General features: G+C 42.0%; 1 protein-coding gene across 4 annotated transcripts in view; it reads right to left on the minus strand.

Moving 5' to 3' along the window:
* OTUD7A (OTU deubiquitinase 7A) overlaps positions 1-23,011 on the minus strand; it is a 109,651-nt gene that overhangs the window by 44,788 nt on the left and 41,852 nt on the right. For 3 of the 4 annotated variants that reach the window (XM_069981945.1, XM_069981944.1, XM_069981946.1), the window contains 2 exons: positions 5,635-5,817; positions 4,287-4,505 (listed from right to left, as the gene is read on the minus strand). In XM_069981945.1, coding sequence (XP_069838046.1) covers positions 4,287-4,505; positions 5,635-5,817 — 402 coding nt within the window. Of the gene's footprint in view, positions 1-4,286; positions 4,506-5,634; positions 5,818-12,134; positions 12,181-23,011 lie in introns of those variants that run through there. The other variant, XM_069981947.1, reaches the window with a different exon arrangement.

Here is a 23,011-nt window from a genome sequence, read left to right on the forward strand (position 1 = left end):
CAGTAATTACCAAAAAAATTACTGTAATCCAAGTCCAGACTGTCTTGCATTTCAAATCTATGTCCAGCTGTGTCATTTGCAGGTCATGGATTCAATTGAGCTAACCATGCAGAGCTTCTTTTCACTTCAGACACTGCAGAGAGCAGGACGAAGCTAGCAGGACATCAGGGAGCCAGCAGAGGTATGTATAGTTTATTATTTTCACTAATTAGGCAAGGGCTGCACGGACATTGCTACCAATGTCCGTGCAGCCCTTGCTGCATGATTATCATGTAATATGGCTTTAAGGTTGGTCACAAACAAGAAAAGGTTTCAATAACACTCAAAAGCCAGCATCACGGCTGGTAAACCTATGTCTTTTCCTTTTGATGAAGAAATTTGTAAATTTTAATTGTTTATTCAAAGATGTTTCTGTATTTAGCTCCTCCATCCACCAACTAATTAGAGATTTTCACTAAATGACCCATAAAACTATATTTTTTTTTAGGAAAATAATGAATCTATATAGTGTGCCATCTTCTATCTGCAACCATTGCCTGCTGTCTTGAGAGCTCTCTAATGCCAAGATTTCCCATCCAGAAAGCATGCAGTTGTGAAGCACATTAGACACATGAGAATTCCCGCTTCCACAGAACACTGCTTCTGCTCTAATGACAGACTCATGCAGTAGTTTAGTAGCTGAATTACTCTTGTTATACAGTGGGAGGAATTTCTCAATCAGGACTGTGGAAAATAAAGTAATCTAAGTCATAGCTAACACAACAGGCATCATGGAAACAGGCAGCAATTTTCTGAGAAAATATTTTCTCACAAATACTAAGTAATATAAAAATCAGAGATGCATAACGAAACTGGGACAGCATTCTTAATATTCAAAATGCAGTCTGTCATAAGGGCAAAATGGCTGGTCCTTTTGGTGGGGGCCTGCTAACCGATACTGCTGGCAGGGGCCTGTTACCTGGCACTGCTGACAGAGGCTTACTACCCGGTACTGCTGGCAGAGGCCTATTACCAGATACTGCTGGAAGAGGCCTATTACCCGATACTGCTGGCAGAGGCCTATTACCCGATACTGCTGGTAGAGGCCTATTACCCGGTACTGCTGGCAGAGGCCTATTACCCGGTACTGCGGGTAGAGGCCTATTACCCGGTACTGCGGGTAGAGGCCTATTACCCGGTACTGCTGGCAGAGGCCTATTACCCGGTACTGCTGGTAGAGGCCTATTACCCAGTACTGCTGGTAGAGGCCTATTACCCAGTACTGCTGGTAGAGGCCTATTACCCAGTACTGCTGGTAGAGGCCTATTACCCGTTACTGCTGGCAGAGGCCTATTACCCGGTACTGCGGGTAGAGGCCTATTACCCGGTACTGCTGGTAGAGGCCTATTACCCAGTACTGCTGGTAGAGGCCTATTACCCAGTACTGCTGGTAGAGGCCTATTACCCGGTACTGCTGGCAGAGGCCTATTACCCGGTACTGCGGGTAGAGGCCTATTACCCGGTACTGCTGGTAGAGGCCTATTACCCGGTACTGCTGGTAGAGGCCTATTACCCGGTACTGCTGGCAGAGGCCTATTACCCGGTACTGCTGGCAGGGGCCTCTTTGGAGTTAGGAAAATAAAAAGAGCAGCTTAGCACCAACTGTTATTTTATGTTGTTGAGAAATAGAGTTACTGTTAGAAATGTGTAGTTTTCATAAGGATATATATATATATATATATATATATATATATATATATATATATATGATGTGGGGACCACTGGAACAGCTGCTGCAGGGGGTAAGTGACCAATGGTAAGTAGTCCCTTCCCTATTTTAATTCAATTTTATTCCACCAGTAAATACCTCCTTGAACTACAAGACCAACTATTCTTGTTACTAGCACCCATTAAAGGTATATACTGCTACAGAAATCCTAGGTACATACACAGAACGCTTTCTGAAAAAAATGGTTTATTTTTTCTACATAGCTAAATCCCTTATGTAGTAGAAGTATAAATCCCTTGTGTAAAGAGCTGTGAAGAAACGGTAATGAGAAATGTTTCATTCTTTAGCCTTCCTACAAAAGATTGTACATCATATCAACAACAAGATGCTTATAAGATTAGATAGTATCAAAGAAAATAATGGAATCTTAAAATGTATTTATTGATCGGAAATTCTGCCCATAAAATAAAAATATGTAACTGGTTTTATGATCCCACAGGAAACGTACATGATAGGATGATAGGATTGAAATCCTGGTCTCATATCCAATTATTTAGCAAACCCCCCCCCCCCCCCCCAGCCAAAAAAATAAGAGCTATTCTAAAAGATACAGGATTAACATTGTCGGCTCAATTCATTGTCCGTAAAAAATATGGCCCAAATGCAAATCCTCTTATGGCCACAAAACTTTGCATGTCTGGCTAGGCAAACCCTTAAAGTGTCTGTACACCTTCAATAACTGACGGCCAGAATTATCTCTCCCGTTTGGCCCTCCTCGTACACAGGAAAGTTCTGTGTTTTCCATGGGGAGGGGAGGATTAAGCCGCAGCCAGACATCTCTGACTCCTGCTTATCTCATCATCATCATCTGTCGGTGGATGGTCTGGAGAGCCCACATACCTTATACCAACGGCTGAACGCAACGCAAGCAGCTTGTATGACTGACAAAAGTATCAGGTGTTGAATTTGAAATTAGCTACAGTATAAAGTAATTTATTACCTTCATATCAAATATACGGACTACATACTTATTGACACTGGTAAAATATATGTTAAAGTTTGATGATTAACCTCCTCCCGCTGCTGCACAGTAAATTAATGTTGCTGCAGTCTATGCCTGATGCTGCAGCGACATTAATTTATTATCCAGGATGACACAGGCACAGGAGCTGTGCCTGTGTCATCCACGGCGGGTCCCGGCTATCAGTGATAGCCGGGACCCGCCGTTAACCCTATAGATACTGATGTCAGCACAACCGCAGCATCTATAGGGCTTCTAACAGAGAATTCTCCCTCTATAGAGGGAGAATTATCTGTCCGCTGTCCATCGGGACTCTGCGAAGTGATCGCAGGTCTCAGGCTTTTCAGTATCCTGGCTACGAAGGCCGGCGGGGGGAGAGAGGAAAGGCTAGGCACACGCTCCCGTGAGCTCTGCCCCCTCCCCTCTCTTCCCTGCCGCTGTCACAAGATTGTAACAGCTGCAGGGGACAGAGGAGAGGGGGCAGACACAGGGACATCAGCTTATGGGATCCTTATGATACCATAAGCTGATATCCTAAAACGACCTGGACATTGTGGCATCAATGACCCCAGGTCGTGAAAGGGTTAAAGACAATAAAATGAAAACATATCAATATATATATACACCTTTGATAATTATATTTATTGCAACAATAACATTACATCATTTAGCTAGTGTAGGCATATGTTGACAAATATTCTTGTTGAGCTATATTTTAATGAACAGAGCGAGGGCAGCACTAGTATGAGGTTAAAGGAGAACTCCGGACAAAATGTATTTTTTAATATGTTATTTCCTAAGAAAAGTTAGACAAATTCCTAATGTACACTAGTGATGGGAAATGCACATAGGGGGATATATACTAACAAATCCAAAAACACGATTTTGTCAAAGATGGTTTGGCATAATTTCCAATCTAATGTGTTTAGTCAAATTTATGTAAATTGTCTAATAGCATAGTAAATGTGTCTTAAAAATAATGGTCTTCTAATTAGTCTAATAAATTCACCTGGTTCGGAGCAGACGTAGCGATGCGCCAATATATGCGACTTTTTAAAAAAAAATGCGCAGTTAATAAATTTAGCTAAAAAAGAATTCTGGCGCACTTTCGATCTAATTAACAATAAAATAATCTAATTCAAAAAGTCGCATCTAATTTGGATAGTCTTGTCTAAAAAAGCTTCATAATTTCATATTAGATTTATTTTGAGCGCAAACTAGATATATTAGCCTAAAAACAGGAGCAATTATATGATAAATGTCCCCCATAGTGCTACTTCCCTCAATTTAATAGTTTAGGCAGGCTTCAATTTCTCAATAAAAAAAAGAAGACGTCACGTCACGACCCGGGTGTATATACCTTTAGTGTCTAGCAGGGGGTGCAGTATATGTTGACATTAAAATAAATGGGTCCTTTCCTGTGCGACCCCCAAACTCCCCCCTGGAGATTTTTTATTTTTACTTTTAATTTGAAATAATTTGCTGGTTAACTCCTAACCTATCAGTGTGCCCTTCATAACTGAGGATTAAAACTCTGGTGTAAACCATATGACTTACCTGCTGTCTCCAAGGCCACCATTGTTGACTGCTCTATCAAATCACGTTCAATAAAGACTCTGAAGTCTTCACTGTACACACTGAGGTCTGGTAGTTGGAATGTATAGATGGGCATTTCTAGAGGAAATGGATCACTGCTGCACTCATTGGCCACATGTAACCGAGCCAGAGAAACAATGGCTGAACTGGCATGAGATATGCCTCTGGACAGTCTTTTCTCTAAAGAATACAACAAAGAAAATCCATTAATGAGAAGATTTATTTTTTTTCCAAATAGTTTTATTATGGAAATTATTATAAAAAGATTTCAAAATTATGTCAGATGAAGGAGCTGCTACAGCATGCTGTAGACCTCAAGGAACATCACGTATGGAAGAGAAAGAGACATGTGGAGGTAATGGAAAAGAACATAATTCTGGACTGTAATAATAAGTCCAGTTAGGCATTGGGCTGCATTTTTGCAGTCTAAATAACATATCTATTTTATGGGGAAAAAAGATGCAAGAATGGATCCAATTGTGTGCAACTGTTTGGATCTGTTTTTTTATTGACTTTAAAAAAAAAAGGGGGACCAAAACGGACCCGCTTTTTTTTTCCGCTTAAACAAAAACGTGGTTGACCATTTAAAAAAATGGATTCATTAAACAGACAGCAAAAACGCAGTGTGAACCCAGCCTTAGTTCTGTCAAACTCTCTTCATAACTACTACTAACACTAAAGCCCCTTTTCCACGGGCCGACCTAGAGAAGCAAACGAGCGCTGTCAGCACTCGTTTGCTCCTCGTTCCCCGCTCGCTGCCACCGCTATTCCACGCGGCAGTAGCAAGCAGGTGAGTCCAGGAGGGGCCGGGAGGGGGGGGGGGGCTGCCTGGGTGAACGCTAGATTGTCCGGGCAGCCCATAGCAAACAGCAGTGGTCTGCTGCCGCCGCTCCTGTTCCGCGGGGCAATGGCAGCAGATCGTTGCTGTATGAGTCGTTTGACTTTCAACATGTTTGGAAGACAAACGATGCAACGATCAGCCGACATGAACGATGTCGGCTGATTGTTGCCTTCTATTCCACGGGACGATTATCGTCCGTAATCTGTTAGTGGTCTTTTGCAAACAGTTGTATAAAAGGGAGGGGTGCTTTTCATCAGAACAATGAATGTTTCCAACTATTTTCCTCTGTGTACATAATTTCTATATGAAGCAGTCAATGTAAACTAGTGGACACATGGTGACTGAGCTTACAAGGATTTCACAGATGAATGTTTAGTTCGTTGACCTGGGTGGTTGAGTTAAAGAGAATTTGTCATAAACACAGCTGTGTACACATCACAATAAATTATTCCTAGCAAATGTCATTACCTTGAGCTATGTCTTCTTGTCTTTGGAGGTTTGGTCTCTCAATCTTGGTGACATGCTGGGTGATTTCTCTGTCCTGCTGCTTATAGTATTTTCCTTCATTGAACACTTGAGGCAAGTTTGCAGTGTGTACCTGTCGCAGTTGTTCATAGTCACTCAGAGCTGCCGTTAGATCCCAGTTCTTTCCTGACAAACAGAATTACAGAAGGTAATTAGTGGTGCCGCTGTATGTGAGGGAAGAAACCTAACACATAATGTAAGCAGATCAGAATACCCATCTAGTTATCCAGTCCCTATCCCACAAACAATACTATTTATAAAGGGAAAGAAGTAACAGAGAAGATTGTTTAGGCAGAAAAAGGCCACCTCGTCCATCTACTCTGTCCATCTATTATTTCCTATTGCCCTGCATCACATCTAGCCATTGAAGCAAAGGGTACACTACTAAACAACATAAGGTAAGATAATACAAACCCTAAAATGGTCTGTATTTTTTATAAAAAGTAAAGAGGTTACAAGAATGACACCAAAAGTGATTATTTAAAGGGTGCTTTGAAAAGAAATAAAATAAAGCATAAACACCTGCCCTAACCCCCAACATTGTGTGGTCGCTACTGTTGACCACCTTTTCTGTGGTATAGACACCACAGAAAGTTCCTGGTCAGCCAAAGAAAGGCTGACATTGGATGTCATGCAACTAAATAAATTGAATAAGCAGACTGCAGGACCCAGAAAGATTATCAAAATTATGGTTTGGAAAAAAAAATAATATCTGAAAGGTGACCAAATAACTATATTTAAAAATCAAATGTCAATACAGAGAAAAAAAGCAAAAATTGGCAGCACCCCTATGCCTCTGTTCACACTGCAGGTTGAATGCCGAATGTGACTAAAGTACAGACAAAAAAACAGAAAGTGCAACAGCAACCTACAGGTGCAAGTGATCACCGTACATACTCACCCCACAATACACACAATAAAAACCTGCTCTATAGATATTAAAAAAAGTTTATTTCGTTTATTCTTTATTTATTCGTTTATAAACAATTGTTTATTCTTGTAGTTATATTTGATGCCTTTATATACACTGTTTATACTGGAATTGTACCTTGTAACCTTTCTTTAATGCCCTTTTTTTTCTTTTTGTTATATGTATTTTTGTCCGTGATGCAATGAGTTGGATAATAAAAAGTTATCTGATTAAAAAAAAAAAAAAAAAAAAAAAAAAGAGGACTGCACTCCAACCATGTTCTGTGGTGCTATAAATAGAGATTATTTTGACCCTATCTGCCCAGTTCTAGGCTTATTGTTAGCCCAGGAGAGGCCACTGCTAGTGTGAGAATGCTAGAGTAGGACCATGTCTCTGAAGACACCTTAACGTGGTGACATGTGCTAAGATCCTAATTTTTTTTTAACATCTATAAAGCAGATTTTTATTGTGTGTACGCCGGGGGGAATATATATGGTAAGCACTAGAACCTGTAGGTTGCTGTTGCACTTTTTGTTAAATGTCAATATAGAGACCTCTACTATGATCTATTTATACCAAGAACTGCAACCATAACGGGGGACATCCCTCTACTTCTAATGGAAAAAAAAGGTTTCTAAAGAGACACAGAATGGAATTTTTTACCGTAAGAGCAGTAGAAGGAAGTCTCTGCCAGGGGACGTTGTCAAGGTACACCCACAAAAAGAGTTAAAACGGGATGAGTTATATAACAGGGTAATTGATTCAGTAATTAATTGTGATTGCCAGATTTTGTCTAGGGAAGCAAACTTTTCCCTTAATATATAGATAAAAATGGATAAAATATATATAAAATAAAATGTATCTATCTATCTATCTATCTATCTAGAAGAGAGATAGGAGCCGCACTTCTTAACAGGTGCAGCGGGTGCTGCAGGATGCAAGTCCCTTGGCAGGAGGGATCCCCAAATACAACACAAAAGTCCCAAGCACTCCAGCATAAGTGAAAAAAGTAGTGGTTTATTGCAAGGTGCAAAAAATACAAAGATGCAACGTTTCAGTTCTCTCTCAGAACCGCTTAAGAATGGTTCTGAGAGAGAACTGAAACGTTGCATCTTTGTATTTTTTGCACCTTGCAATAAACCACTACTTTTTTCACTTATGCTGGAGTGCTTGGGACTTTCGTGTTGTATCTATCTATCTATCTATCTATCTATCTCAGCAACAAATGGGGTTTGGAGACAGCATCCGTGCAGTGAAAAAAGTTACTTTATTTTCCCATTTGCATATAAAAAGATAACGTTTTAGCTCTTAACAATCCTGAGCCTTTCTCAAGTCAGACTTGAGAAAGGCTCAGGATTGTTAAGAGCCAAAACGTTGTCTTTTTATATGCAAATAGCAAAATAAAGTAACTTTTTTCACTGCACGGATGCTGTCTCCAAACCCCATTTGTTGCTGAATTGTGAATCAGGTGGTTGCCGACCTTAGTGGGGACTGTGCATCCAACGTGGAGGTCCCACTGTTCCTACCGGTGGAGAGTATCTATCTAGATCTCAGAGCTATATTTTATTCATTTTATTATGACTAATAGGGTATTAATATTTATAAATACATATGGCAATTGAGAAATATAAAGTGACCCTGTGGTCATTCAGCTTTCACCCATAATGACTTTGTAGGTTTCTTTCTTACTAAGACCACCGTGACCATGTGAGCTATGATATGTTGTCTTGAGCCACATGGGAAGCCAGAAAATACCAGAGACAACACTAATCTAGAAAGCCACTGACCGTAGGCATCACAGAAAGATGATAAAAGTATATCACATAAGAGTAATATTACATTACATTATTAATATTACAAATATTACATAAAAGTAAAAATTCAGAATACCCCTTTAAATCATAGTGTACCTTTTTTGGGCTTGATTATTTTTACATATTATGAACTGTTGTGCTCATTTCTATTGGTAATTCTTTTTTCTTAGGGCCCTATTACACGGTCTGAGGACTTTCTGTGAGCAAGCGTCAATCTCCTTCATAAGCAGGCAGCAAGGGCTGCACGCACATCGTTGGCGATGTCCGTGCAGCCCTTGTAAAAAAATGAATCCCTACATACCTGTCCACGCTTTTTTTACGCATTCACCAGCTGTTGATCGTTTCATCAGCTGATCGTTGTCTCTATTAAATAGAGCAATTATCTTTCTGTTAAATAGGGCCCTTAGCCCTTAGTCTGTGGGAGACCTACATTTAAGAGACTGCATATACTCATTCATCGGCTTGTTTGTATCATAAGTCTGTACTACTGTGAATCCAAATTATTATATGGGTCCTTATGTGTTGCATATCTTTTTAGGTGTTTTAATGATATAGTGTCTTTTTATGCACATCTGACAACAAATTATGATTTACTATCCATCATAATGATTTGGGTGTACACACAATTTTTTGTGTTGCTTTTGGATGAAAGGGGGTATTCCGCTGAAAATGTTTTTGTACATAAAAAAAAGTGATATACACTAAGAACCCTGCCTGTTCTGGCTGTTTTCCAAGCCACTCATCCCCCTGCACATACAAAAGAGGTCTCTAAAAAAAATCATGTGGGAGTGGTGAGCTACACTATCACTTGGGAGATTTTTGGGGGGCAGAACATAGGAGGAATACCCCTTTAAATTTCGCATTATTGATATAATGTGCAGCACCCCTATTATAACTGTTTGCTTATGTGTATTTATAAACATAACCTTAGCAGCAACAGATCACAATAGATGGCTGGAGGTGGAGTACATAATGATTTTCCTATTTTCCATTATTAATAATAATAATAATAATAATAATAATAATAATAATAATGATAAATACCTTTTCAATGCTTTGATCAAAGTCAATATATAAGAAGAAACCTTTTATTACTTTTTCATTAAGGCAGACTCCTCAAAGATAGAAAGGTTCATTCCTTTTTGGCCAAGGTATTCTACACACCTTTTCTATTTTCTTCCACTAGGTGGTGGGCAATTCACATGTCCACCATGTTGCTAATGAGTTTCTTAGCAGGAATCCATTGATATGCTACTTTGCTTCTCCTATATGTTATATAAACGTTATATTTATTATAGGGCTGTGTGATGTTTCTAGATTAAGAGGATAATAATTGTATAGGCTACATTTTCTTCTTTCAATGTCACTTTAGGAGTCTTGGGGATGTATGCTTTTGTGCATAGATTTTATTAGTTAGTACTATGCTACGTTTACACGGGACGATAATTGGCCTGATCGCACGATAAACGATGTCGGAGTAACGTTTTTTTGAAATAATGATCAGCGTTCAGACAGTACGATACATCGTACGGAAAAATCGTTTTGCAATCGTTTTAAGATCGCCCGCCCGCAGCCCGGCCCCCCGCTCATCCGCAGCCCCCTGCGCCGGCTCGATCGCCACCCCCGCCGCCGCTCCGATCGCCCCCGCCGCGAGCATACCTTACCTGCTCGGCGTAGCGGGTGTTCGAAATTCCCGGCTCCCCTCTTCAGTGCATTGATTGGCTGAAGAGGGGAGTCGGGAATTTCAAACAGCTCCTCTTCAGCCAATCAGTGCTGAAGAGGAGCACTGATTGGCTGAAGAGGAGCTGTTTGAAATTCCCGGCTCCCCTCTTCAGCCAATCAAGGCACGGCAGCACTGATTGGCTGAAGAGGGAAGCCGGGAATTTAAAACAGCTCCTCTTCAGCCAATCAGTGCTGCCGTGCATTGATTGGCTGAAGAGGGGAGTTGGGAATTTCAAACAGCTCCTCTTCAGCCAATCAGTGCTGCCGTGCATTGATTGGCTGAAGAGGGGAGTCGGGAATTTCAAACAGCTCCTCTTCAGCCAATCAGTGCTGAAGAGGAGCACTGATTGGCTGAAGAGGAGCTGTTTGAAATTTCCGGCTCCCCTCTTCAGCCAATCAATGAACTGAAGAAGGGAGCCGGGAATTTCGAACACCCACTACGCCGAGCAGGTAAGGTATGCTCGTGGCCGGGGCAGCGGGGGCTATCGGAGCGGCGGCGGGGGTGGCGATCGGAGCGGCGGGGGTGGCGATCAAGCCGGCACAGGTGGCTGCGGATGAGTGGGGGGCCGGGCTGCAGATGAGCGGGGCGCCAGGCTGCGGGCGGGGGGCCGGGCTGCGGGCGGCCGGACTTTCGCAACGACTGTTTAGACGGAACGATCTGCGAATTTTTTGCGAACGATCAACGACGATTTGACAACATTTTGAAAGATCAAAATGATTTCTTGTTCTTCATTTGATCGTTCGCTGCGTTTACACGTACGATTATCATTCGAATTCAATCGTTATCGCGCAAATTTGCGCGATAATCGTTACGTGTAAACGTACCATTAATGACAGCTATCTGTGGCCTTATTCACAAGTTCTGTAAATCTGTCCGTAATTGTGCATTTGATTTCTATTGGCAATTCACACTGTAGTTTTACAGATCCCAATCCACCCTACAAAAAAATAGGACATAGTCCTAGTGTGGACCATAGCCAATAGAAGTCTATAGGATTCACATTTTTTGTGGGCATTAAGCATGTTAAATCCGTAATGTCCGCAAAAAATATGGATTACCTTAATTTAACTATTACCTTCCCATTCTTTGCGGATCCTCAAAAGAGAAGGATTGCAGATGCACTATGGATTGACTATGGACAATTTTTTTTTATGGATTGCGGACGATTGTGGACATAATATACAGTCCTGAAAAATTTACCTTTTTCAGCAATTTGCATTACAGTATGCTGACCTTTTCTCCCTATATAGATCAACGGAGGCACTCATGACCTTGTTGTCGGTTCAAAAGTTCTACAGATAGGTACTTACCACTCCATAACACCCAAAAAGACCTTCTGCTTTGGAGTTGCTTTAACCCAGTTGTGTAGACATCACACTGGCCTACGAAAGTAAGGATGCCTCGCAACACCATTTCTTATGCTGGCACTATAGAAAGTTTTCCACATTGTCACGCGGAATACATAGCAAATAATGGGATAGAGGGGTTGCCAGCACTAGGTTTGCAGAGGCCAGAAGCTAGAAGAAATACAGTAGCACATGCTTTACATGGAAACAGTGCATTTCCATGTCTCCAGTGTTACCTGCTCTTCTAACCTGCCTGAGCGGGTGGATGGGCAGTTTCAGGAAAGTATAAGTACAATAATGTGGGCAAGATTGTGGCAGCGGGACAGCTGAAAGGCGTTGTCACTTTCTGGGGGGGGACCAGTGGGTACAGGAGACAGCATATATAAAGTTACATAAGTTTCTTCCATTATGTCAGATGGGTGGCAGATGTTATCACTTCCCCCTCACCCCCTTCCCCTATTGGGCTATACTGTGCTGCAGTAGGGGAATGGAGAGGTAAGGGAGGCTCGTATAGTATATACCAGTGATACCCATCCTGTGTCTGTCTAGCTGTAGCAAAACTATAATTCACACATACACAAAAACGCTAAGCAGCCAACCAATTGTCAATATTAAAGGTTTCATCACAGACACCTGACACAGCATTGTACCTGGAGTCTGTTTGCTTACTGTCATTTTCTGCTAAATGTGTTCTCTGTAAAGAAAAAACATAATAATAAAGTAAAAAGTAAAGAAAGGAAAACAAATATAAAATAAAATGTAAAAAAATATAAAAAAAATGTAGAAAACGCAAAGCATTTTAAAGAGTGTGCATGTTCTGACTGTAGTGAATGTATAAATGTCCCTGACTGTACTGGGGGTATGTGTCCCTAACAGTACTGTGTTTATGTGTCCCTGACGGTACTAAGGATATGAATGTATGCTTCCCTGCCTATACTGGGCACATAAGTGCGTACCCCTGAGGTACTGGGTGTTCATCAGCATATCTCTGAGGCCCTATTACATGAAGCGATTATCAGCCGTATGCAGACCCCTATGTGTAATAGAAGACAACGATCAGCCAACATGCATGATGTCGGCTGATCTTTGTCTTTCAACAGGCTGAAAGACAAACAAGCAGCCTTGCAACGATCTGCTGCTGTCGCTCCTAGTAATAGGCCGCTATCTACTATGGGCTGCCCAGTCGATCGCCCGGCAGCTCCCTGCTCCCCCTCCTGCTCTTACCTGCTGTAACTGTATTAAAAGTACCTGTGCATGATTGTACATCTGTGCCCCTGACTGTATTGAGCATAAGTGTTCATGTCTGATTGTACTGACCTTATGTGTGTTCCTCACGCATACAGTATGTGTGTGCTCATTGCTCTGCAAGCAGTGGTGAGTGTTAATGCAGAGGTAAATCCAAAAAATCCACAATAATTTATTTCATTCCAAGTTTACTGCAGACTTACCATTTGACTAGTGCTCCGTAGCGCCGCTCCCGGGTCCCGTTGACAGCCGCCGGTGACATGCAGCTCTCCTAGCTGCGACATCACATACCCGGCAGAGTAACTGTCCGCTCAGTCAATGAGTGACTGATGTTGCAGCTAGGAGAGCTGGGTACGTGAAGTACCCAGTTTTCAGCTGAAGGTGACATTCGACAGCTGTCAATGGGTCCCGGGGCGGCGCAAGGAAGGCACAGGGACGGGTGAGTTTACTTGTTCATTATTTTCCTGCACCCCCCTGCTTCCCTGCTTTTTGTTTGGTGGGGCTTCCTCTTTAAGTCAATGAAGAAAATCTAAAACAAATCCTCAATTTTTCTACAACAAATTGAAACACTGCAAATATAAGATCTGCGCTGCAGGTCAACTGCCATGTAGATGTTTACGGAGCATTTGTTAAAATGTCAGACTCTTTTTTTTGTATTAGAATACAGTATATTGTAAATCTAGATGGGAAAAACACAGTGGATCTGCCCTGCTTAAATATATACATAGCTAGGACAAGAAAAGACCGTTCTCTCAAATTAACGCTGTATGAAAATAGTCAGAACATAAGTTTACTGTGTTAAGAATATAAAGTATAATTTACTCATTATTCAGGGGTTCCAAATTTCGTTATACTTTTGTATTGTTTACTTCTAAAAATCAATTAAAACTATTGAAAAATAAATAAATATATACATAGCTTGCCCCAGGTTGTTGACTACTGTGCAGCACCAACAAACTCACAGTGCTGCAAAATTAAAAAAAAATGTATATATAGAAATATATAGATGAAGGGAGGTGTGAGGTCACCAGCAGGGAGCATGTTACAAGTCTCCCCATTCTCATGGTAGCCCTATTTGCTGGTCAACAGTTGGAAATACTGAAATAAAAAAAATAAAAAATAAAAAAAAAATAATAATAATAATAAAAGAAAAAATGCGAACACCTTACCTTTAAAAGGTATCTACCACTTTGTGCATACAGCAGGATCCCTGCTCAAAACTCCTACGACTCTGCACTCCACCCTAAGGCCTTATGCACACGGTCAGTAATTTTTTCAAGTCTGTAGATTCCTCCCGCTGTCCACCCGTACAATCCGCTAAAAATTACGGATTGGGCATTTGTAGTGCTTTCGTATTCCTATAAATCCTTTTTTTTTTTCCAACATGTCAATTATAACTCATCCATATTTTTTTACGGAAATACGGATGCCAATACAATCCATAAAAAGGAAGGCACTAGTACAGCGCCAAAACTTGTCACTTGGTTTTATGTGTGTGAATAGATGCCAAGAAATATATATTCATTATCTAGATGGGAGTTTCTTTCTGAGTCCTATGCCAAGGTATATCAAGTGGTTTGATTGTCAGGTTGGAGATTATTACTATTGGCAAATACATTGTAATGGATGACATCTGCCTAAGACCACAAGCCAGGCAGCAGTTGTGCCTACCCTTTGCACAACCCATATCTGCACTCATGATTATTCATACAGCGCCTACTACACTATATTAGCGCCCTTGTGTGTTTGTCTTCTTTTTATAAGCTGCACTGTAATACACTTACAATGCAGACTATGGAGCTTCTGCTGATCTGTAATACACTTGCTTTAGGGTGGAGAGCAGAGCCGCAGGAGTTTTAAACAGGGATCCTGCTGCGCGCACAAAGTGGTAGGGACCTTTAAACTCAAAACAAAAACAAAAAACCATAACAAAATAATATGGTAAATGGATAAAAAGGTAGAAATACACACAGCATGAAGAAAGTACAAACAATATTTTCATTGTGCTTTAAAATGATGGCTCCGCTTCAAAACAGCAAGAGGTCATGACGTGTTCCCGTGTACCATGATACAAAACAATCTATAAGACAGTGATGTCTGTATTTATGTCAATTTTCCCTCCATTACACCTTACATGGTCTATAGCAGTGATTTTCAACCTTTTTTGAGCCGCGGAACACTTTTTATACTTAAAAAATCCCGAGGCCCACCACCAACCAAAATGGCACTAAAACAGGACATATTATACATATAGTTAATAATATAGATTCTAAATGTATTTATACTAACTCAGTGTGAAACCTGGGCCTGTTTTCTTCTCCCCCCTGTGCTTCTCTCATGTGCTTCTCTCCACCATACTTCCCCCCCCCCCTGCTTCTCTCCTGTGCTTCTCTCCCCCATACTTCTCCCCCATGCTTCTCTCCTGTTCTTCTCTCCACCATACTTCTCCCCCCTGCTTCTCTCCACCATACTTCTCTCCACCATACTTCTCCCCCATGCTTCTCTCCTGTGCTTCTCTCCACCATACTTCTCCCCCCTGCCTTCTCCTGTGCTTCTCTCCACCATACTTCTCCCCCCTGCCTTCTCCTGTGCCTCTCTCCTGTGCTTCTCTCCACCATACTTCTCCCCCCTGCCTTCTCCTGTGCTTCTCTCCCCCATGCTTCTCTCCCCCCTGCTTCTCTCCTGTGCTTCTCTCCACCATACTTCTCCCCCCTACTTCTCTCCTGTGCTTCTCTCCACCATACTTCTCCCCCCTGCCTTCTCCTGTGCCTCTCTCCACCATACTTCTCCCCCCTGCCTTCTCCTGTGCTTCTCTCCCCCATGCTTCTCTCCTGTGCTTCTCTCCACCATACTTCCCCCCCCCCTGCTTCTCTCCTGTGCTTCTCTCCCCCATACTTCTCCCCCCTGCTTCTCTCCTGTGCTTCTCTCCCCCATACTTCTCCCCCCTGCTTCTCTCCTGTGCTTCTCTCCCCCATACTTCTCCCCCATGCTTCTCTCCTGTGCTTCTCTCCTGTGCTTCTCTCCACCATACTTCTCCTCCCTGCCTTCTCCTGTGCTTCTCTCCACCATACTTCTCCCCCCTGCCTTCTCCTGTGCCTCTCTCCTGTGGTTCTCTCCACCATACTTCTCCCCCCTGCCTTCTCCTGTGCTTCTCTCCCCCATGCTTCTCTCCTGTGCTTCTCTCCCCCCTGCTTCTCTCCTGTGCTTCTCTCCACCATACTTCTCCCCCCTACTTCTCTCCTGTGCTTCTCTCCACCATACTTCTCCCCCCTGCCTTCTCCTGTGCTTCTCTCCCCCATGCTTCTCTCCTGTGCTTCTCTCCCCCCTGCTTCTCTCCTGTGCTTCTCTCCACCATACTTCTCCCCCCTGCCTTCTCCTGTGCTTCTCTCCCCCCTGCTTCTCTCCTGTGCTTCTCTCCACCATACTTCTCCCCCCTACTTCTCTCCTGTGCTTCTCTCCACCATACTTCTCCCCCCTGCCTTCTCCTGTGCTTCTCTCCCCCATGCTTCTCTCCTGTGCTTCTCTCCCCCCTGCTTCTCTCCTGTGCTTCTCTCCACCATACTTCTCTCCCCCCTGCTTCTCTCCACTGTTTCTCTCCCCCATCCCCAGGTTTCTCTCCCCCCCTTCCTCACCTCCTCCGAGATTGTCGCCGCTGCTGCCACCTCACCTACTGGCCGCCCGTAGGGTCCGGACGTGCTCCTACAATCAGCGGAGAGCGGGAGCGTGGTGCGTAGGGCCATAGCGCACACGTTGATTGGATGCGTGCATCACGGCCCGCCGCAGCGCACCACGCAACGGCCCACATTATAATCCGCCACTGATCGCTGCGCATAGCCGGGGAACAAAACACAGGGGCACCATAGTTTGGGGAACTTTCCCCGCGGCACACCCGACCATGTGTCACGGCACACTAGTGTGCTGCGGCACACTGGTTGAAAATCACTGGTCTATAGTCATAACCTGTTCTGTATGTATGTCCATTAACACTACATTTACAGAACAAGACTTTGGTAGCACTTCAATCTATTCTTGGATTGTGCGACACACTGAGAAAACATTTACATTTGATCTGTGAACTAATACTGAACGGAATTTGGAACATTTAGAATGCAGATATAAATACCGTAGAAGGTTAACGGTTTTACCACTAAACTTACATCACTTAAATTTTTTTTCTTCATAATTAGGGTGAACAGCTAATAGGAAGTCGCATACATATATTATTTATAAACTAAAAGCTATGTACAAACTGCTGTAGAGTATGATTTAATAAGGAGTTCAAATAATATGATTTAATTGACTTGTTTAAAACTATGTTCCAACATCATTAACAAGTGAACTTTGTAAAGGCGCCTTTTAATCTACTATAAAATGAATGACAAAATCCCCAAAATATTATTTATGGGGTGAAATTGGAAAAAATGCAATTCTGCAAATTGTTGGGGGTGTTACGTGTTTAAGTAATGGACTTTATGGTAAAACTGACATGGTATCTTTATTCTATAGGTAAGTCTGAATACAACAATAGCCATGTTTTCATATCTTTTCTAATGTTTTGCTATTTCAACAGTACAAGTTTTGAGATTTTTTTGCAAATAAATCTGATTAAAATGGCCCTCTTGTGACTCTTATAACCCTTTTTTTTCATCTTTGGGGCTGTATGGGGTGTCGTATTGTGCTCCATGATTTAAATTTTTATGCATATAATTTGTGTGTAAATGGGATGTATAGATCACTTTTTATTAAAATGTATTTTTATATACAAAATACAACTTAAAGAGGATGTACCACCAGGTACGTCCTCTTTAACCTGACACAGAAATAGAACGGCGCTGTCACGGGGAAGCCGATGCTGCGGTCCGCTTTTCGAATCGCGGCCCGGTTCCCCCTATACGGTGCCGTTCTTTCCAAGGTTACCGGCCGGTGCTCAAGCACTGGAGGTAGGCCGGCCCCCAGTGGGAGGGAATTCCCTCCCCTCCCCTCCCCTCTAAGACGCGGCTCCTTTGATTCTAACGGAGCCGTGTCATAGAGGGGAGGAAATTCTCTCCCACTGGGGGCGGGCCGGCCTACCTCCAGTGCTCGAGCACCGGCCGGAAACCGTGGAAAGAACGTACGGGGGAACCTGGCCGCGGTTTGAAAAACGGACCGTAGCATTGGCTTCCCCGTGCCAGTGCCTGGTGGTACATCCTCTTTAATCCTTGTTTTTTTCACGGTGAGGGAACAATATTGTTATTTTAATAAATTGGACAATTACACACACTACGATATATAATATGTTAATTTATTTTAGGTTTTTACATGTTTATTTATGAAATGGGAAAAGGATTATTTAAACTTTTATTGGGGGAGGGGTTTTGGAATATTTTTAAAAACATTTTCTTTTACACTTTTTAAGTTACACTAGGTGACAATTACATGCAATCATTATATTGCATACACTGGTCAATGCTATACGATTGCATAGCATTGATCAACGTTATCTGCGATCTTCACATAGAGCCTGCCTATGAAAAGGTCAGCGATCAGACTGTACGGTAGAAAGCAATATAACTCCAGCAGTCAGGGAAACCATTTGGGACCCACGTAGTCACACTGCAGGAGTCCCGAGCGGTGGTTGACAGGAGCCGCTCCTGTCACTTACACTTAAACGCTGCTGTTGCTCTGTGGTATTTAAGGGGTTAATGACGAGCTGCAGCATGATTGATGACTGATAGCAGCCGGGTCTCACCTGCTATGTAGCAAGCTCAGGGAAGGGGGAGGGGCGTACATGTAAGCCAAATGTGTAATAGCTCAGGCACCCCTTGATTATGCTTTGGCTAGTTTTGACCACAGAAATCAAGTGATTATAGGGGCTTTGCCATCAACAACATTCAATACCTATCTGCGGTATAGGTGATGAGTTTGTAATTGTTGGATGTCCCACCACTGTGCACCCTTCCTCCCTCCCCCAGTAATCATGGGAATAGGGGTCCCACATTCCCCATTCAAATGGCACTGGTTGTACATGTGTAATTCTATGCATATGATAAAGATGAGTACAGTGATCACACACTCAACACCTGTCCTGCAAATAGGTGATGAGTGTTGTTAGTGGGAAAAGTTGTTCTAGTAGAAGACTATTCAGCATTAGTTAGACCTTATTTGACTGCTATATAATACTGAGCAGTCAAACACCAAATGAATAGAAGGTGTGTGAATAGGTGCTTATTAGTATGTTCCACTGGTGCTGGTATATCCCCTATATTACACTATGTCTTGCCTGTATCCTTCTAAAAAATTGGTATAATAAAACTGCTGCCTTTTAAGTGTTGACCTTTATTCTACTTTGGTAATTTCAGTATAAAAGCTAAATCAGAGCAGTACATTGCCAGAAAGTACAATGAGGTGGAGTTAAAGAGCTGCTTCTAGAGCCTGGATCAGGCGCCAAGGGAAATCTATATCAATAAGTAATTGAATTTGCTTGTGACATGCATTCTACCACTTTACTCAATTTGAAAAGTGCTCGAATACAAATATATTTAGGATGCAGAGGCAATCAGTGTGAACTACGAGGACTTTGCCAAGTGCCATTAGTGGAAATTAGCAGTTGACAACATGAAAAGTACATCATGTAAAATTGGCATATATTCTCTTGGAACACAGGCAAGACATGGAGGCTGAAATACGTAAATCTCATAGTAATTCTGTTTGCTGAATATTAAAGTCTCAAAATTCTGCCTAAAGGGATTAAATAAAAATCAACTGCAAAAGCTGGAAATGTACTAAAAAGAGATCCGAGGCTTAACAAATATTTCATACAAACTTGGCAGTCTGTATTATACATCAAATGCATTTGCTAAATAGTTTTCCCATAAAGAAGTATGTATATTGTTTAATGAAGTTGAAACTCTATAAAACATCTTCTTATACATCTTATACAGGAGTGTCGAATGATGCCTCTGGCATTGCAGAGAAAAGGGGGAGGGGGTATTCTCATGACTGTACTTGCTCTGAGTACTATCTAGGAGCAGTAACTAAAAGATCAGTGACATTAAACTTCTGTTCCCTGCCACTATAGAGTATGCGGCTATGTTCTGTATGACACCGGCCTCTCCGTGACCAGGCCGGGTCACGGAACGGCCGGTGTCAGATAAGATCATCTCGGCTGGTACTGAAGTACCGGCCGGATAATGCTTAGTGACACTGAGTTCTGATGCGGGCGCATCAGTGTGTGCCCACATCAGAACTCTCCACTACACACAATGGAGCGTGCGGCCGGAGCTGCGCACTTTATTGTGTGCACTGACAGGTTCTCTGCGGCTATGTTTTGTGGCGCCGCTAGAGATCCTGGCTGGAGCGTATACTTTGTGTATACACTCTGGCCGGGATTTCATAGACGGAGAGGTAACATATTTTCGTATTAATCACGGCCATTGTTGCAATTGGCAACAACAGCTGTACTTTATGAAAATATATGTTGTGTGAACATAGCCTTATACTGTAGGTGATACAACTGGGGTGCTCTTTTTCTCCCAGTCACTGTAGCTTCTATACATACATGAACATTGTCAGGTCCCCTCACACATTGCAGAATCTAGTGTAGATTGCCAGCTGCTGCAGGCTTTAGGACCATATGAAGTCCCGGCTTGTGTAGGGCGCAGGTGTCCAAGAGACCACAGATTGAAGTGGTTATTTCATGGAAGGGATATTTATTAAAAAACGATGCGTTTCGGCCGCCAAATATAAGGTGGCCTTTCTCAAGTTTACCAAGGTAAACTTGAGAAAGGCCACCTTATATTTGGCGGCCGAAACGCGTCGTTTTTTAATAAATATCCCTTCCATGAAATAACCACTTCAATCTGTGGTCTCTTGGACACCTGCGCCCTACACAAGCCGGGACTTCATATGGTCCTAAAGCCTGCAGCAGCTGGCAATCTACACTTCTCATCGTACGACTCCCTTGGACGTACCCCGGCAGGAGCTGCGGTGTCCTATTTTCTATGCCTGTTATAGAGTTGTGCCTATAATTGAGTGCAACACCCCTTCTCGTGTCTGACACTTTTTATCATTATTTATTGCACCAGGAGGCGCCCCCGCTTTCCTCTTTCTTCTCTCCCTATATTGCAGAATCTAGTCACAGCACATGAGAGACCCCCAGTGTTATCATGGGACCAATATAACTCTGCACTGTATGGACTCACTTAGTACTGTATATCACTGGTCTAACTACTCCCTAGAGATCGCAGCTGCATTCTATAAATGAAGGACACAGCTAGGTGGAGTGGGGCCTCTGAGCTTCCAGCAGGGAAGTATGGATTCCAAGTTTGTAAGTATTACCAACGCTGATTGAAATTTTTAAAAAGGGAAATATTTGTGTTGCTGATGCATTTATTACATGAAGATATGTCTTTGGTTGAAATATTAAAGAAAACTTTGGGATCTATACAGACTTTTAATTTCTATTTAATAACAGAAAGCGAAGAAGTTAAAACCAGCAGAAAATTGAATCTAAAATTTGCGTAAGATTGATTGTGACAGAGGTTGTCTTGGTGAGACAGGGCCTGGAAAGCAAAAGACATGGCTATAAAGCATCCTGTGCTAGGCAGCTATTTTACCCAGAGCTTCCTCATTCTATGTCTCAGTTTACAGCTATTAATGCATCCACCAACCACTGTGCAAGCACATGTCTTGTACATTGTCAGGAACCCACATCCATGAATTGTGGATGGCTTTTATCTACACATATTAGCCAACCATTTACCTGTGCTTTGAAGCTTGATGAAATATTACAACCTACACCAACACATTGCACACCTTACATAGGGTGAAGATAAAGCTTGAGCAATGGTTACCGATATCATAACCTAGTGACATTAGGTTTTGATGTGTCATACTCTCATCTAAGTCTTCGATGTTTTTATTGTCAACTAAGATGCAGCCTTCAAAAGCTATGAGTGTATGTGGTTATTTATTCCACTTTATGAATATGACCCTTGAAGTAATGGTACTACAGCCAGAAACCATTCAGAGAGAAGACAGGCATGTAGCTTCTGATTTGCAGCTCTTTTGGCAGATTATTAGTTCCCATCACTGCACAATGCCTTTCATTTTAGTCCTTCCAGTCAGCCTAGCAATTACATCAATGGTTCACGAGACACTAGAAGATTTCTTAAAGACATAAAAGGCAGGAATTGGCAGTTTTGATCAGGAAGTACATCTTGGAAGCATTCACTGCAAACTCGGAAAGACTTAATCAGCTTCACATAGAAATTCGGCCCCGTTTTCCCATGAATTGTAAATACAGCACAATGATTTCTTAGTTTACATAATTATGTAGTTAACAAAATAGTAAGCATTGTAACTGCATAGCAGAAATATAGTTCTCTGCAGGCTTTATCTCTTTCTGTACGTCAAACATTTAGTCTACAGAAAGCATTCTAAGTTCAGTTGTCATTTTTTTGTGATCCATTGTATCAAATTCCCCGTTTAATGTATGTGACACATTGTTTTGACCACTTATCTAGTAAAGCTAAATCATTTTCATATTACACAAACCTCCAGGAATATCAGCCCTATTGCACACTTTTGTGTTATCAGCAAACAGATGAACCTTCTCATATGTCACTTGCAACCATATTAAAAGAACTTGACCCAGAACAGACCCTTGAGGCACACTACTTGTAACCAGTCTCTGCTCGAAATATACACCATTACCATCCACCCTGTGAAATTTATCCTTCACCACCCACAGATCTAGTGAACTATCCAGGTATTAAGCCTAATTTTCACTAAATTTTAAATCCGTGGTTGAAACTAACTTGATCCTTTTTCCAGGAGAAAGGACAACTAGACTAGAATCTGACTTTTGACTTTAATGTGTATAAGCCCCTCAGAAGGTTGCCTATCTGCTAGAGATAGGTTGTCCCTAATGTGATGAAGATCTCAGAACACACATACCGTGGCACAGATTTGTTAGCCTTTTGACCTAGCAATAAAGGTCATCTGCTTTTGATAATGGCTTTAAAGGGGGAACTGTTAAGGATGTGATATTTTGTATATTTAGTGAAGCCATTACAATATGGCGCTGACCTTTTAAGGCTGGGTTCACACTATGTATATTTCAGGCTGTATTTGGTCCTCATGTCAGGTCCTCATAGCAACCAAAACCAGGAGTGGATTAAAAACACAGAAAGGATCTGTTCACACAATGTTGAAATTGAGTGGATGGCCGCCATATAACGGTAAATAACTTCCATTATTTCAATATAACAGCCGTTGTTTTAAAATAACAGCACATATTTCC

Source organism: Dendropsophus ebraccatus, chromosome 1, assembly GCF_027789765.1.
Source record: "Dendropsophus ebraccatus isolate aDenEbr1 chromosome 1, aDenEbr1.pat, whole genome shotgun sequence".
Lineage (NCBI taxonomy): Eukaryota > Metazoa > Chordata > Amphibia > Anura > Hylidae > Dendropsophus > Dendropsophus ebraccatus.